Below are 17,854 nucleotides of genomic sequence, written 5' to 3' on the forward strand. Positions count from 1 at the left end.
GCATTTACATACATACAACTCAAACCTCCCCCTGTCTGTTTGCCAAGCTTACTCGTTTTAATCTCTCCTCTCCTGGCAAAAAACCAGAGGGGAGATGTGGAGAATTTTTTACGCAGCAAGTTGTTATGATCTGGAATGCGCTGCCTGAAAGGGCGGTGGGAGCAGATTCAATAGTAACTTTCAAAAGGGAATTGGATAAATACTTAAAAAGGAAAAATTTGTAGGGCTAGGAGAAAGATCAAGGGAATGCGACTAATTGGATAGCTCTTTCAAAGAGCAGGCAGAGGCACGATGGGCTGTATGCCAAAGAAATTAAACAAATACTTTGTGTCTGTCTTCATGGAAGAAGACACAAAAAAACCTCCCAGAAATAATTGAGAACCAAGGGTCTGGCAAGAATGAGGAACTGAAAGAAATTAGTCTTAGTAAAAAAATAGTACTAGAGAAATTAATTGGACTGAAAGTCGATAAATCCCATGGATCTGATGATCTACATCCCAGTGTTTTTAAAGAGGTGGCTATAGAGATAGTGGATGCATTGGTTGTCATCTTCCAAAATTGTATAGATTCTGGAATGATTCCTGCAGATTGGAGGGTGGCAAATGTAACTCCACTATTTAAAAAAGGAGGGAGAGAGAAAACAGGGAACTACAGACCTTTAGCCTGATATCAGTAGAAGAGAAATATATTATAAAGGATGTGATAACAGGACACTTAGAAAATAATAATAGGATTTGGCAGAGTCAACATGGATTTATGAAAGGGAAATCATGTTTGACAAACCTATTGGAGTTCTTTGAGGATGTAACTAGTAGAATAGATAAGGGGGAACCAGTGGATGTGGTGCATTTGGATTTTCAGAAGGCTTTCGATAGGGTCCCACACAGGAGGTTGGTGAACAAAGTTAGAGCACATGGAATTGGGGGTAATATACTGGCATGGATTGAGAATTGGTTAACAGATAGAAAACAGAGAGTAGGAATAAACGGGTCTTTTTCAGGTTGGCAGACTGTGACTAGTGGGGTACCGCAGGGATCGGTGCTTGGGCCCCAGCTATTCACAATCTATATCAATGGTTTGGATGAGGGGACCAAATGTAATATTTCCAAGTTTACTGATGACACAAAACTAGGTGGGAATGTGAGTTGTGAGGAGGATGCAAAAGGCTTCAAGGGGATATAGACAGGCTAAGTGAGTGGCCAAGAACATGGCAGATGGAATATAATGTGGAAAAATGTGAAGTTATCCACTTTGGTCGGAAAAACAGAAATGCAGAGTATTTTTTAAATGGTGAGAGATTGGAAAATGTTGATGTTCAAAGGGACCTGGGTGTCCTTGTACATGAGTCACTGAAAGCTAACATGCAGGTGCAGCAAGCAATTAGGAAGGTAAATGGTATGTTGGCCTTTATTACAAGAGGATTTGAGTACAGGAGTAAAGATGTCTTACTGCAATTATATAGGGCCTTGGTGAGATCGCACCTAGAGTATTGTGTGCAGTTTTGGTCTCCTTACCTAAGAAAGATATACTTGCTATAGAGGGAGTGCAACAAAGGTTCACCAGACTGATTCCTGGGATGGTGGGATTGTTGTATGAGGAGAGATTGAGTAGACTAGGCCTGTATTCTCTACAGTCTAGAAGAATGAGAGTTGATCTAATTGAAAAATACAAAATTCTTACAGGGCTCGACAGGGTAGATGCAGAGAGGATGTTCCCGATGGCTGGGAGTCTAGAACCAGGGGTCACAGTCTCAGAATAAGGGGTAGACCATCTAGGACTGAGATGAGGAGAAATTTCTTCACTCAGAGGCTGGTGAATCTTTGGAATTCTCTACCCCAGAGGGCTGTGGAGGCTCAGTCATTGAGTACATTCAAATCAGAGATCGATAGACTTCTCGATATTAAAGGCATCAAGGGGTATGGGGATGGTGCAGGAAAATGGCATTGAGGTAGGAGATCAGCCATGATCTTGTTGAATGGCGGAGCAGGCTCGAGGGGCCGGATGGCCTACTCCTACTCCTGTTTCTTATGTTCTTAATTGCCTCCTTCTGTGCTGTATCATTCTATGATTCTTAACCTGTTCTTTATAACTTTCTGTTTTTTTCTTTTATCTTTCCTACACGTCCTATCCTTTTTGCTTTCTTTCTCCTTCCTCATCTTGTACCACTCTGATATTAATTTAAACCCTCTCCCACAGCACTAGTTACTCTCTTTGGTCCCAGCTGTGCTCAGGTGAAGTCGATCTTGAGCAGGCCACTCCTGCCCCAGAACTGGTCCCAATGTCCCAGGACTCTGAACCCTTCCCCTTCTGCACCATCTCTCCAGTCAGGCATCTAACTCTCTTTCTCACTCTTATATCACCAGCTTGTGGCACCAGGAGTAATCCTGAGATTATTAGCCTGCTCATTAGTCTATCTCCTAATTGCTGATACTTCCTTACAGAACCCAAATTCTATTTCTTCCTATATCATTGGTTCCAGGTTGAACCATGGATTCTTGCCTTTCTCCTTCCCTCTCCACAACCTTTCGCTACTGCATTACCCGCCTTACCCCGCACTTGGGTGGTAACAAATCATTCGGGAATCTCGGGCACAGCTACAGAAATGCCCGTCTACTCCTTCCACTGTGGAATCTCCCATTACTACTGCGTCTCAGCTCTTGGCTCCCCACCTTTCTAAACATCTTGCTTCGCATTCATATTAAACAGCTAAAATGAAGTATATTTAAGTCAAATTACAATACGTAAAAATGCTTTACTGGCCCCAGTCACTCCCATGATGCTAAACCGCCTTGTGGATCAAATGCTCTGACCAGTGTGGTATGAAGCCATAGAGAGAGTTGGTTCCATCCCCAGACTGTGCTGTGTTACCTGGCAGGGAGCAGTTGAGGTTTATAACTGACATTGGTGCCCCAGGTTGGGAGGGGAAACAGCAGTTTGGGCTCCCACTATCCAGTTTCTCAGGCTGAAAAGTGGGCACCTTGAAGGCATCAGTTAGATTCCCCCTTAATTTTCTCTGTTCCAGTAAAAAAGCACTCACCGATTATAACCCTAACTCTCACTGCTCATTTATTCCAGCAAATCTTTGCTTAGCCTTTTCGTTGCTCTAATAGCTTTCCCAAAATAGGGTGCCCAGAACTTCATGCATTACTTAAAACTGTGGTCTAACGAGTCCTGTATAAATTCTACATCACTTCCTTGCTTTTATATTCAAGACACCAATTCTGGGTATAAAGCCCAGAATCCCATTTTCCTTTTATGGCCTGGTCTACTTGCACCTTAACATCTGTGTTAAGAATCTTACCATTCAGTGGATACATCCTTTCAATTTTCTTTCCCCAAAATCTACCACCTCACATTGCTCTGCAGTGAACTGCATCTGCCCACTCCACACATCTGTCTATTGTTAGAAGTCCTTCAGCACTACAGAAAATGTTAAAACCCACAACCTCAAGTTTCCAACCATGTTACGTGGGGCTTACGTTTTCCGTTCAGAGACTGTCTGGGCCACCAGTTCATAGATCTGAGCACCGTCGGTCGGCGTTGAGATGACAAAGAAAGCTTTATTATCTGTAATGGACAGGACCAAATGGTCAGTGAATGAACAGGAACATTTCTCATTTTGCAGTTTCCAATTCTTGATACCAGACTCTGAAGCTCACACTACAGGGGAGGAGAAGGGCTACTCCCCTAAAGGCATCTACATAGGAACACAGGAACAGGAGGAGGCCATTCAGCCCCTTGAGCCTGTACTGCCATTCAATTAGATCATGGCTGATCTATATCTTGACTCCATCTACCCGCCTTGGTTCCATAACCCTCTGTACCCTCACCCAACAAAAATCTATTGATCTCAGTTTTGAAATTTTCATTGACCCCCAGCCTCAACAGCTTTTTGGGGGAAGAGAGTTCCAGATTTCCACTCCCCTTTGTGTGAAGAAGTGTCTCCTGACATCACCCCTGAACGGCCGAGCTCTAATTTTAAGGCTATGCCCCCTTGTTCTGGATTCCCCCACCAGAGGAAAGAGTTTCTTTCTATCTACCCTACCAACTCCTTTCATCATCTTAAACACCTAAATTAGATCACCCCATAATCTTCCATACTCGAGGGAATACAAACCTAGTCTATGTGACCTGTCCTCATAATTTAACCCTTTTATGTGGGAAAGCAGATAGGCTGAACTGTCACATGCCGATGAGCCAACATAGCGAGAGAGATGCCACCTGGGCAGCGCTGATGAATGAATTTAGAATGGCCGACATAAACCTCATGTCAGACTTAAACAGAAGGCACGGATACTGTATTTACACTCAGTGGGCCTCTGACTACACGTCTGATAGGTTTACCCTTGAGTTTTAATTTCTTTCCATCTATTACTAACTGACCTTTGACCTGGACAGGCAAAGTGACTGACCTGTTGCAACCTCGCGTACAAGCACGGCGGAGAGTTTGATGATGGGGCTGAAGATGTGTTTAGTGTCAGCGTTGGCAGCGAGATTCTTACTATGACATTTCAACACCAGCCGTTCATCCTGCTTCTGGGACAGAACCAGAATGTCCTCCAATAGCAGTGTGTAGAGATCTGTGTCAACATGGAAGGATGAATAAGGAATTAACATCCATCAACTCTCAATGTGCAATACACTTAGCATTAAACACTGGTCTGTTTTGTGTAAATTATAAACTTTTAGAACAATGCAGGGGATTGACAGGAATCATGTGCCAGTCAGTGTCTGGGTTGGGGGGGTAGAGGGGAGATTATGTACAGACTGCTTCTCAAACTGGGGTGCAATATAAAAAAAATTCAACAGTGATCTGTCAAAATCTAGTACAAAATACAACTTCAGATTGGAAAAATACACCGAGTCCTGGAAATAACGGCACATTAACATCGCAAATCACTTCAAACAGAAACCTACAAAGCAAAAAAAGTCTACATTTGGAGGAAAGTCTGACGGGCTTCTCTCTGCTATATTGCTGCGATCAGTAGAGTAGAGCTCAAAGCAGCCGCTCACTTTGTAGCTCGGTCAGTAGCTTTGTTTGTGAAAATGAACAGGAACACCTCTTAAAAGGACCCTCAGATGGGTGTGGGACTGAATCACCACCACAATCGCCACTGCTGCTTATGGTTCCACCCTGTACTTAGCACAGCATCGTACAGCAAGGCTGGTGGCTGCTCATTCGTTCACACTCAGGTACATAGTTACCTCACCACACCACAATTTACAACACACGTGGGCTGTGCGCATTTAAACCAGCAGCTCCCACCACAACATCCAACAGCTAATGGGAAAAGCCAAGAAAATGAAGAACCAGTACCGTAAATACCTGAGATTAGGAACCAGTACCATAAATGCCTGAGACAGGAGCCTGTACCATAAATGCCTGAGACAGGAGCCTGTACCATAAATACCTGAGATACAGGAACCTGTCCTGTAAATACCTGAGATTCAGGAACCTGTCCTGTAAATACCCGAGATTCAGGAACCTGTCCTGTAAATACCTGAGATTCAGGAACCTGTCCTGTAAATACCCGAGATTCAGGAACCTGTCCTGTAAATACCTGAGATTCAGGAACCTGTCCTGTAAATACCTGAGATTCAGGAACCTGTCCTGTAAATACCTGAGATTCAGGAACCTGTCCTGTAAATACCTGAGATTCAGGAACCTGTCCTGTAAATACCTGAGATTCAGGAACCTGTCCTGTAAATACCTGAGATTCAGGAACCTGTCCTGTAAATACCCGAGATTCAGGAACCTGTCCTGTAAATACCCGAGATTCAGGAACCTGTCCTGTAAATACCTGAGGCAGGAACCAATACCGTAAATACCTGAGGCAGGAACCAGTACCGTAAATACCTGAGTGACAGGATCCTGTACCGTAAATACCTGAGTGACAGGATCCTGTACCGTAAATACCTGAGTGACAGAAGTTTCCTAACTCACTTTAACCATGGGCATGGGACAGCTGCATATTACAGAGCAGTGTGCAATTCCTCTAGCATCAGTGTGCAGTTAATAAGAAACATACTTATCAGTCTGAATCCCTTCTACCCAGTATTTGCATGTGTGCACAGGAACTGGTGTCCAATGCAAATACACAGCACGGTACAGGGTACAGATTCCTGCTCATTTCCCAAATCAAACCTAGGGTGTGTGTGTGTGCGTGTGCGTGTGCGTGTGCGTGTGCGTGTGTGTGTGTGTGTGTGTGTGTTCCAGTGTCCTCCTACAAGGATCAGTGTCAGGCACCTCTCCATCTTCTGATGCTGCTTTTCACTCACCGATTGTCTTATCTTTATTCACTCGCCAGGTCAGGGGCCCTTCATGAATCATGTTCCGCTTTGTAAGGTCCAGATTCTTAAACAAGAGAAGTAATTTCAAGTTATTATGCTAAACGTAAAGAGGGTCTTCACAATGTTTTCTCAGTCGTTTCCCAACACGTTTACAACACGACCAGGCTCGATCATCTTAACTTTAATTATTGACAGACTCACCCGGAACTCCTCGATCAGCGGGTAATCCGACTGCTTCAGGCTGGACAGGTCCAAGCGACGCTGGTAATCTTCCAACCGCTGTCACAAGGAAACAATCCCGTTAACTTTCACAAAGAAGCACTGGACAGACATGTAACGATCACAGAACAAAGACAACTTCTCCCTGCCCATCGTCCCCACCTCCCTGCCCATCGTCCCCACCTCCCTGCCCATCGTCCCCACCTCCCTGCCCATCGTCCCCACCTCCCTGCCCATCGTCCCCACCTCCCTGCCCATCGTCCCCACCTCCCTGCCCATCGTCCCCACCTCCCTGCCCATCGTCCCCACCTCCCTGCCCATCGTCCCCACCTCCCTGCCCATCGTCCCCACCTCCCTGCCCATCGTCCCCACCTCCCTGCCCATCGTCCCCACCTCCCTGCCCATCGTCCCCACCTCCCTGCCCATCGTCCCCACCTCCCTGCCCATCGTCCCCACCTCCCTGCCCATCGTCCCCACCTCCCTGCCCATCGTCCCCACCTCCCTGCCCATCGTCCCCACCTCCCTGCCCATCGTCCCCACCTCCCTGCCCATCGTCCCCACCTCCCTGCCCATCGTCCCCACCTCCCTGCCCATCGTCCCCACCTCCCTGCCCATCGTCCCCACCTCCCTGCCCATCGTCCCCACCTCCCTGCCCATCGTCCCCACCTCCCTGCCCATCGTCCCCACCTCCCTGCCCATCGTCCCCACCTCCCTGCCCATCGTCCCCACCTCCCTGCCCATCGTCCCCACCTCCCACACAACCCAACTGGCTTCATGTTTCAATGACAGTCACCCATTGGCTCTTTAACACAAGTTACTTCTTCATGAACTCCAGGCCCTCTTACTGTTTCAGAGTGAGCTCCTCCTGTCCTGGTGCGGTGTTACCGACTCAGCTTGCAGCAAGTGTACAAGGACTCCAGAGGTGTCTATATAATCCAGGACCAGAACTATTACCCAAGAATGGGGTGGGGCGGGGGGGGATGGAGGAATAATTCAACTGGGGAAACCCTGTTTAAAAAAATCCCAGTGACGATATCAGGGGTTGCTGGAAACTGTCGCTGGTTTAACAGGTCACGACTATCGGTTACAAAATAATTTCCCTTTTGAATTTCTCGGCCTGCCATGGGGAATGTTCAAGCCAGTAACCGATAGATGGAGTACTGGCTCGGAGGTCAATCAGTGGGGCACTGAGTCACTGAACCCGCCTGTATCGACGCATCATTTGTTTCTTTAATAAAATGTATTAATTGTCCAAAATTAAAATTTTAAAAATACACATACATCACAAAATAGAAATAATTTATTAATAGAGAGAGACAACAGTTCCTGTTTATTTAACAGGGACAAGGTTAAGCACAAAGATCTCCCCGATAAACTCTCAGCTACTTATTCAGTAATTACACCTTCAGCTCTGAGCAATTCACACCCACCAGGGTCCCGTGGAAGGCAAAGCCCCAAACTCACCACCTGTCATTCGAGCCATCATGTTTATGCAGCAGGATAACAATCTGCACACAGAGCTCTCACAGAGCTCTCACTGTGCAAACACTCACCTGCTTATTCTCAGCCTCCTTCACAGCCTGGTTCACAAAGTTGAGGATCTGACGGCAGCATTCCGCTGCTTTCTTCACCTTCTGCTTCTCTTCCTGTTGCTCTGAATCTAAGAATAAGGAGACCCGTCCCATTAGGGAAAAGACTTCAAGCCCCATCCACAGACATTAGCACAAGGTTTAAATGGAAACACCTGCGAAATGAAGTCGCAGAGTAACAGGATAACCATTTTGTCGCCCGCAGTCCAGTATTACTGTGTATTTGTGAGACACAAATTAGCAGAGGAAACCATGCTCAACCCCCAGAGATCTAGAGAGCAGAGAGACTGCTGTCTTCAGAGAGTTATTAGCAACACACCCATTGAAGGAGACTTGCTGAACCATGTAAAGGCAGTGCACCTGCACGACACACCTGAGATACAGGAACCTGGCACTCTGCTCAACATGGGGTGCACAATGAAACACAAATACTTATTTATAATTTTATGATTCAGTTTACTTCCCTGAATTTCTCCCTTTTCCTCCCCCTTTGTTGACGGTCCAGAACTCCTGCCGCTCTCCCAGCCCCCAACTCAGCAACCGCCCCCCCCGCCCGACTCCTGCTCTCCCAGCGCCCCCACTCAGGCACCCCCCTCCCCCCGCTCTCCCAGCCCCCCCACTCAGGCACCCCCTCCCCCCGACTCCCGCTCTCCCAGCCCCCCCACTCAGGCACCCCCCTCCCCCCGCTCTCCCAGCCCCCCCACTCAGGCACCCCCCCTCCCCCCGCTCTCCCAGCCCCCCCACTCAGGCACCCCCCTCCCCCCGCTCTCCCAGCCCCCCCACTCAGGCACCCCCCCTCCCCCCGCTCTCCCAGCCCCCCCACTCAAGCACCCCCCCTCCCCCCGACTCCCGCTCTCCCAACCCTCCCACACAGGCACCCCCCCCCTCTCCCTCCGACTCCCACTCTCCCAGCCCCCCCACTCACACAGTCCAGACTCCTGCCCCTCTACCAGACCCCCCACGACTCCGCACCACCCCCCCCGATTCCCGCCGCTCTTCCAGCCCCTCATGCACGCCGTTACTCCCGCCCTCGCCCGGGCCGCCGTTACTCCCGCCCTCGCCCGGGCCGCCGTTACTCCCGCCCTCGCCCGGGCCGCCGTTACTCCCGCCCTCGCCCGGGCCGCCGTTACTCCCGCCCTCGCCCGGGCCGCCGTTACTCCCGCCCTCGCCCGGGCCGCCGTTACTCCCGCCCTAGCCCGGGCCGCCGTTACTCCCGCCCTCGCCCGGGCCGCCGTTACTCCCGCCCTCGCCCGGGCCGCCGTTACTCCCGCCCTAGCCCGGGCCGCCGTTACTCCCGCCCTAGCCCGGGCCGCCGTTACTCCCGCCCTCGCCCGGGCCGCCGTTACTCCCGCCCTCGCCCGGGCCGCCGTTACTCCCGCCCTCGCCCGGGCCGCCGTTACTCCCGCCCTCGCCCGGGCCGCCGTTACTCCCGCCCTCGCCCGGGCCGCCGAGACCAACCTGCCGCTGAAATTAGCTAATTCAGCACAGAGCAGGAATCAAACCAAAGACCATCTGGGATGTCTGGCTCAGTGCTTCACGCTGGCAGTGAATTGACTCAATGAATTATCGAGAAGATGCTTCAAATTTTCTACGCGCAATCTGGCAATTCGATATTGATCATGCTTAGGTGACTTTGGAGGTTTGGCTACAGAGTGAAGCTTCTTCTACACTGTCAGTCTCAGGAATGCCATTACCCGTGTTTTTGGCAATGTTCTCCAGCAGCAGCGGGTATTTGGTCAGACGCTGCATCTCAGTCGGGATGATGTCCTTCAGCTGTAGCCTCCGGCATTGAGGGTTACTCTGCGCCTCCTGCAACAAATCACATCATAACTACCTCATAAGATAAGCGCCCCCCTCCACGTGCAACACGCGAGGCGCGCCCCCCTCCACGTGCAACACGCGAGGCGCGCCCCCCTCCACGTGCAACACGCGAGGCGCGCCCCCCTCCACGTGCAACACGCGAGGCGCGCCCCCCCTCCACGTGCAACACGCGAGGCGCGCCCCCCTCCACGTGCAACACGCGAGGCACGCCCCCCCTCCACGTGCAACACGCGAGGCGCGCCCCCCCTCCACGTGCAACACGCGAGGCGCTTCCTCCCTCCACGTGCAACACACAAGGCCTTTCATCCAAGTTCAACACAAGACCCCCCCCCCCACTCCACGTGCAACACGTGGTGCCTTCCCTCCACGTGCAACACGAGTCTCCTGGTGTAGGACTGAGGGATTTCGATTCCTGGGACATTGGGACCGGTTCTGGGGAAGGTGGGACCTGGACAAGCGGGACGGGTTACACCCGAGCAGGACCGGGACCGATGTCCTCGCGGGGGTGTTTGCTAGTGCTGTTGGGGAAGGTTTAAACTAGAGTGGCAGGGGGGTGGGAACCTGAGCGGGGAGTCAGAAGGGAGTAAAGTTGAGAGCAGCAAGAGAGGGGAAGACCCAGGGGAAATTTACAATACAAACAGTACAAACAGTTGTTCAAGAACAGTGAAAGGGAAAAGCGTAGAGCAGCAGAAAAAAAGTGTACTTTAGACACTACAGATAAAGTGAAAACTAGAAGGCGTAAGGCGATTAACCCAGCATCAAAGCTGAAGGTCAGGCTCGGGTGTGTAGCCCAACTAAGAGTTCTATATACAAATGCACGGAGTATAAGGAATAAATTAAATGAACTACAGGTTCAAATTCAAATTGGAGGGTATGACATGATAGCTATTACTGAGACATGGCTGCAGGATGGTCAGGATTGGGAACTAAATATACCGGGTTATAAGGTCTACAGGAGAGATAGGGAAAATGGAAGATGGGGAGGAGTAGCCTTAATGATTAGAGATGAAATCACTTCAATGATAAAGGGGGATATAACGAGAGGTAAGCAGCCAACAGAGACCTTATGGGTTGAATTGAGAAATAGGAAAGGATCTAAGACTATAGTGGGAATTGTGTATAGGACCCCTGGCAGCAGCTCTGAAGTGCTAGATTGTATAAATGCAGATTAGACAAGCGTGTAACAAAGGCATAGTGGTCTTAATGGGGGACTTTAACCTTCACATAGATTGGGAAAAGCAGACTAGCAACTGTCAGGAAGGTAGCGAATTTCTTGAGTGTGTCCGGGATAGTTTTCTACAGCAGTTTGTCTGAGAGGCAACAAGGGGGCAAGCCATACTAGATTTAGTAATGAGTAATGAACCAGATTTAGTTAACGGCTTAACTGTGCGTGAACATCTATCCAATAGTGATCATAACATGATCGAGTTCAATGTAGTGTTTGAAAGGGAAAAAAGTGAATCAGCTGCTAAGATTCTAGACTTGGGCAAGGCCGACTTCAATGGGATGAGCCAGAGACTGTCCACAGTAAACTGGGCAAATCTGTTAATGGGTAAAATGACTGATGATCAGTGGGAAATATTTAAAGAAACATTTAACGTGATACAGAATCGGTTTATACCCCTGAGGGGCAAGAACTCTACTTGCCAAAAAAAACAGCCATGGACAACTAAAGAGGTAAGGGACAGTATAAGACATAAGGAAAGGGCATACAAAAAGGCAAAAAATGGCACAGATCCTGGCGAATGGGAAAGATACAAAGATCAACAAAAGGGTCACAAAACAGATAGTAAGAGCTACAAAAAGACAGTATGAAAAGAAACTTGCAAGGGATATCAAAACCAATACGAAGAACTTTTATAGTGAAATTAGGAAAAAGAGGGTGGTCAGGAGCAGTGTTGGCCCCTTAAAAACTGAAAGTGGGGATATTGTCGTTGACAATGGGGAAATGGCGGACATGTTGAACAATTACTTTGGGTCAGTATTTACAGTAGAAAAAGAGGATAGCTTGCCGGAAATCCCAAGAAAACTAATATTGAATCGGGGATAGGGACTCGATAAAATTAACATAAGTAAAGCAACAGTAATGAAGAAAATAATAGCACTAAAGAGTGACAAATCCCCAGGACCAGATGGTTTCCATCCCAGGGTTTTAAAGGAAGTAGGTGAGCACATTGCGGATGCCCTAACTATAATCTTTCAAAGTTCTCTAGATTCAGGAACTGTCCCTCTAGATTGGAAAATTGCACATATCACTCCGCTTTTTAAGAAAGGAGAGAGAGGGAAACCTGGGAATTATAGACCAGTTAGCCTAACATCTGTTGTGGGGAAAATGCTGGAGTCTATAATTAAGGATAGGGTAACTGAACACCTCGAGAATTTTCAGTTAATCAGAGAGAGCCAGCATGGATTTGTGAAAGGTAGGTCGTGCCTGACAAACCTGATTGAATTTTTTGAAGAGGTGACTAAAGTAGTGGACAGGGGAATGTCAATGGATGTTATTTATATGGACTTCCAGAAGGCATTTGATAAGGTCCCACATAAGAGACTGTTAGCTAAGATAGAAGCCCATGGAATAGAGGGAAAAGTACGGACTTGATTAGGAAGTTGGCTGAGCGAAAGGCGACAGAGAGTAGGGATAATGGGTAGGTACTCACATTGGCAGGATGTGACTAGTGGAGTCCCGCAGGGATCTGTCTTGGGGCCTCAATTATTCACAATATTTATTAACGACTTAGATGAAGGCATAGAAAGTCTCATATCTAAGTTTGCCGATGACACAAAGATTGGTGGCATTGTAAGCAGTGTCGATGAAAACATAAAATTACAAAGCGATATTGATAGATTAGGTGAATGGGCAAAACTGTGGCAAATGGAATGCTGGCCTTTATATCTAGAGGACTAGAGTACAAGGGGGCAGAAGTTATGCTGCAGCTATACAAAACCCTGGTTAGACCACACCTGGAGTACTGTGAGCAGTTCTGGGCACCGCACCTTCGGAAGGACATATTGTCCTTGGAGGGAGTGCAGCGTAGGTTTACTAGAATGATACCCGGACTTCAAGGGTTAAGTTACGAGGAGAGATTACACAAATTGGGGTTGTATTCTCCAGAGTTTCGAAGGTTAAGGGGTGATCTGATCGAAGTTTATAAGATATTAAGGGGAACAGATAGGGTGGATAGAGAGAAACTATTTCCGCTGGTTGGGGATTTTAGGAGTAGGGGGCACAGTCTAAAAATTAGAGTCAGACCTTTCAGGAGCGAGATCAGAAAACATTTCTACACACAAAGGGTGGTAGAAGTTTGGAACTCTCTTCTGCAAAAGGCAATTGATACTAGCTCAATTGCTAAATTTAAATGTGAGATAGATAGCTTTTTGGCAACCAAAGGTATTAAGGGATATGAGCCAAAGGCAGGTATATGGAGTTAGATCACAGATCAGCCATGATCTTATCAAATGGCAGAGCAGGCACGAGGGGCTGAATGGCCTACTCCTGTTCCTATGTCCCTACTCCCATGTATGATACACAAGGCGCTCCCTCCACGTGCAACACGCGAGGTGCTCCCCCGTCCATGTGCAACACGCGAGGCGCTCCCCCGTCCATGTGCAACACGCGAGGCGCTCCCTCCACGTGCAACACACAAGGCCTTTCATCCAAGTACAACACGCGACCCCCCCCCCCACATGCAACACACGGTGCCTTCCCTCCATGTGCAACACGAGTCCCCTTCCATGTATGATACACAAGACCCTCCCTCCATATGCAATACACAAGAACCTCTTCCTAAGTGCAACATCACAAACCCTTTCCTTCACGAGTCCCCACCCCTTTCTGCATTACGTCAGCATCCCCCTCCAGGTGTCAGATGATCCCACGCCCACAAGAATAAATAGCACCTAGAACTGATCTCCCCACGTGGCAGCACACACCCTTTGTGCATTTAACAGCTCTCTGCAGATAACCATTCTCCACATTTGCTGTATAACGGGACTCGGTGAGATCACGAGCCCTCGTGTAGCCCCCAAAACCCAAGATACCACATTCTACATTAGAAGCACTTCTCTTCGAAACGCATTTATATTTCCCACTAGAAAGTCTGCAGTGCGGAGAGGAGTAATCACATCATAACCAGCTCATAAGATAAATACCCCCCCACCATGTGCAACACGCTCCCTCCACGTGCGACATGCGACACGCTCCCTCCACGTGCGACACGCGACACGCTCCCTCCACGTGCGACACGCGACACGCTCCCTCCACGTGCAGATCGGGTGAGGAGAGAGATAAAAAGAGTGTGTGACGGGACAGTGTAGAGGGAGCTTTACTCTGTATCTAACCCTGTACCTGCCCTGGGAGTGTTTGATGGGACAGTGTAGAGGGAGCTTTACTCTGTATCTAACCCTGTACCTGCTCTGGGAGTGTTTGATGGGACAGTGTAGAGGGAGCTTTACTCTGGATCTAACCCTCGCTTACCTGCCCTGGGAGTGTTTCGGCACTGGGTGTCTCATTAACATCTAACAAAATTATTACCCCCCTCCCCATGTGTGACTTTGAAGCTGGCAATTAGGCTTTGGCAGCTCTCTCACCTGAATGATTGCCTGGAATCTTGAATCTTTCTTCTGCTTTGATTTGATCAGTTCTAGTGCAAAGGGCTGATTACTGCAGAAAGTGGCAGCAGCTCGTTTAAACTTCTCCTCTTCAGAACCGCTGAACTGGAGGAAGAAGACAGGAGTTACTCAGACAGGAGCCGAACACCAGGCAGCAATACAAAAATGACAATCCTAAATATGATGGGATTTTTAATATGTAAAGGGATTTTTTTAATATAAGCTTTTGGGATTTAGGCAATGATGGCAAGGCCGGCATTTATTGCCTACCCCAGTTAGAGGCTGGTGGTGTGCCTTCCCCTTGAACCACTGCAGTCCCTGTGCTGAAGGTGTTATCAGAATGGAGGGAGATCAAAGATTCTGACCCAGTGACAATGAAGGAACTGCCGATATGTGTCCAGGTCAGGGTTGTGTGTGACTTGGAAGCAACTTGGAGATGACTGTGTTCCCACGGCATTGCTGCTCTTGTTCTTTTTGGTGGTCAAGTTTGCAGGGGAAGGAGGGGCTGTTGAAGTGACTGTGGCAAGTTGCCATAGTGCATCCTGTGGATCATACACACCGGCACGGTGTGTCGGTGATGGAGGGGGGTGGTTATCGAGTACACACTGCAGGCACGGTGTGTCGGTGATGGAGGGGGTGGTTATCGAGTACACACTGCAGGTACAGTGTGTCGGTGATGGAGGGGGTGGTTATCGAGTACACACTGCAGGTACAGTGTGTCGGTGATGGAGGGGGTGGTTATCGAGTACACACTGCAGGCACGGTGTGTCGGTGATGGAGGGGGTGGTTATCGAGTACACACTGCAGGCACGGTGTGTCGGTGATGGAGGGGGTGGTTATCGAGTACACACTGCAGGCACGGTGTGTCGGTGATGGAGGGGGTGGTTATCGAGTACACACTGCAGGTACAGTGTGTCGGTGATGGAGGGGGTGGTTATCGAGTACACACTGCAGGTACAGTGTGTCGGTGATGGAGGGGGTGGTTATCGAGTACACACTGCAGGCACGGTGTGTCGGTGATGGAGGGGGTGGTTATCGAGTACACACTGCAGGCACGGTGTGTCGGTGATGGAGGGGGTGGTTATCGAGTACACACTGCAGGCACGGTGTGTCGGTGATGGAGGGGGTGGTTATCGAGTCCAATAGCTGAAGTACCGATCTGCTCCCTGGATGGTGTTGAGCTTCGTGAGTTGTTGCAGCAGCTGCTCCCATCCAGGTGAGTGGTGAGTATTCCAGCACACTCCTGACTTGAGTCTTATGGAGAGGCTTTGAGGAGTCAGAAGATGAGCCACTCAACACAGTTATAGAGTACCCAAGCCTCTGTAACCATGGAATTGGTGTGGCTGGTCCAGTTAAGCTTCTGGTCAACGGTGACCCCCAAGGTGTTAACAATGGTGGACTCGACTTTCACGGAATCACCATCACCAAGGGGAGATGGCTGAGCTTTTTCTTATTTGAGATGGTCAAATGCCACCTGCCACTCATCAGCTCAAGTCTGGATGTTATTCAGGTCCTGCTGTAGGCTGGCATGGGCTGCTTCATTGTTGGAGGAGTTGTGAATGGAGCTGAACATTGTGGAATCATCAGTGAACAGCCCAACTCCTGACCTTATGACGGAGGGAAGGTCACTCATGAAGCAGCTGAAGATGGTTGGGCCTAGGACACTGCTCTGAGGAACTGCTGCAGTGATGTCCTGGGGCTGCGATGATTGGCCTCCAAAAACCACTACCATTTTCCTTTGTGTCAGGTATGACTCCAGCCACTGGAGAGTTTGCCCTTCGACTCCCATTGACCTCATTTATACTTTTCCAGGGGAAGTTGTGTTAGACTAGATTGGTGACACAAAGTATTTATTGGCCAATTTACTGATCATTTAACAGGCTGTGTGGCCCAGACTTCTGCATATTTTAATGATGAGGCATTTATGCCTAACTATCATTGAATGCACCATCAATCAATCATCGAATGCGCCATCAATCAATCATCGAATGCGCCATCAATCAATCATCAAATGCCCCATCAGTCAATCATCGAATGCGCCATCAGTCAATCATTGAATGCCCCATCAATCAATCATCGAATGCCCCATCAATCATTGAATGCCCCATCAATCAATCATCGAATGCCCCATCAATCAATCATCGAATGCCCCAATCATCGAATGCCCCATCAATCAATCATCGAATGCCCCATCAATCATCGAATGCCCCATCAATCAATCATCGAATGCCCCATCAATCAATCATCGAATGCCCCATCAATCATCGAATGCCCCATCAATCAATCATTGAATGCACCATCAATCAATCATTGAATGCACCATCAATCAATCATTGAATGCACCATCAATCAATCATTGAATGCACCATCAATCAATCATTGAATGCACCATCAATCAATCATTGAATGCACCATCAATCAATCATTGAATGCCCCATCAATCAATCATCGAATGCGCCAATCAATCATCGAATGCGCCATCAATCATCGAATGCGCCATCAATCAATCATCAAATGCGCCATCAATCAATCATCAAATGCGCCATCAATCAATCATCAAATGCGCCATCAATCAATCATCAAATGCGCCATCAATCAATCATCGAATGCCCCATCAATCATCGAATGCACCAATCAATCATCGAATGCCCCATCAATCAATCATCGAATGCCCCATCAATCAATCATCGAATGCGCCAATCAATCATTGAATGCGCCATCAATCATCGAATGCGCCATCAATCATCGAATGCCCCATCAATCATCGAATGCCCCATCAATCATCGAATGCCCCATCAATCAATCATCGAATGCGCCAATCAATCATCGAATGCGCCATCAATCAATCATCGAATGCCCCAATCAATCAATCATCGAATGCACCATCAATCAATCATTGAATGTGCCATCAATCAATCATTGAATGCACGCTGCACAGGATTGGTTTCGACCTCCCGCTCTACTTCTTAATACAGCAAGATCCTGTGCAACCTCTGCTCACTAATTCATTACGTTTTACATATGGACCCTCACCCATGTCAGCAGGTCCTCTCCGATCTGATCAACCACAAAGTTTTCATTCCTTTTCCAGACTTTTCTCATCTGTTCATTTAATGAAACTGGAAAAATAAACAGAACTCAGAAAATCAACCTTTAAAATCATAACATTTGACCCAATTTTACCCCAGTGTTAAGTTGCAGTAATCCGCTCAGAGAGTAATCCGTTCAGAGAAACACAGAATCATACAGCACAGAAGGAGGCCATTTGGCCCATCATGCCGGCTCTTTGAAAGAGCGATCCAATTAGTCCCACTTCCCACAACCCA

General features: G+C 48.3%; 1 protein-coding gene across 4 annotated transcripts in view; it reads right to left on the reverse strand.

Moving 5' to 3' along the window:
* The window catches only part of arhgef12b (Rho guanine nucleotide exchange factor (GEF) 12b), a 125,839-nt gene that overhangs the window by 13,266 nt on the left and 94,719 nt on the right, over nt 1–17,854 (reverse strand). For all 4 annotated transcript variants that reach the window (XM_067970807.1, XM_067970805.1, XM_067970804.1 and 1 more), the window contains 8 exons: nt 17,562–17,647; nt 14,508–14,633; nt 9,794–9,908; nt 8,064–8,170; nt 6,493–6,570; nt 6,280–6,355; nt 4,413–4,580; nt 3,480–3,567 (listed from right to left, as the gene is read on the reverse strand). In XM_067970807.1, coding sequence (XP_067826908.1) covers nt 3,480–3,567; nt 4,413–4,580; nt 6,280–6,355; nt 6,493–6,570; nt 8,064–8,170; nt 9,794–9,908; nt 14,508–14,633; nt 17,562–17,647 — 844 coding nt within the window. The remainder of the gene's footprint in view (nt 1–3,479; nt 3,568–4,412; nt 4,581–6,279; nt 6,356–6,492; nt 6,571–8,063; nt 8,171–9,793; nt 9,909–14,507; nt 14,634–17,561; nt 17,648–17,854) is intronic.

This window comes from Heptranchias perlo, chromosome 33, assembly GCF_035084215.1.
Source record: "Heptranchias perlo isolate sHepPer1 chromosome 33, sHepPer1.hap1, whole genome shotgun sequence".
Lineage (NCBI taxonomy): Eukaryota > Metazoa > Chordata > Chondrichthyes > Hexanchiformes > Hexanchidae > Heptranchias > Heptranchias perlo.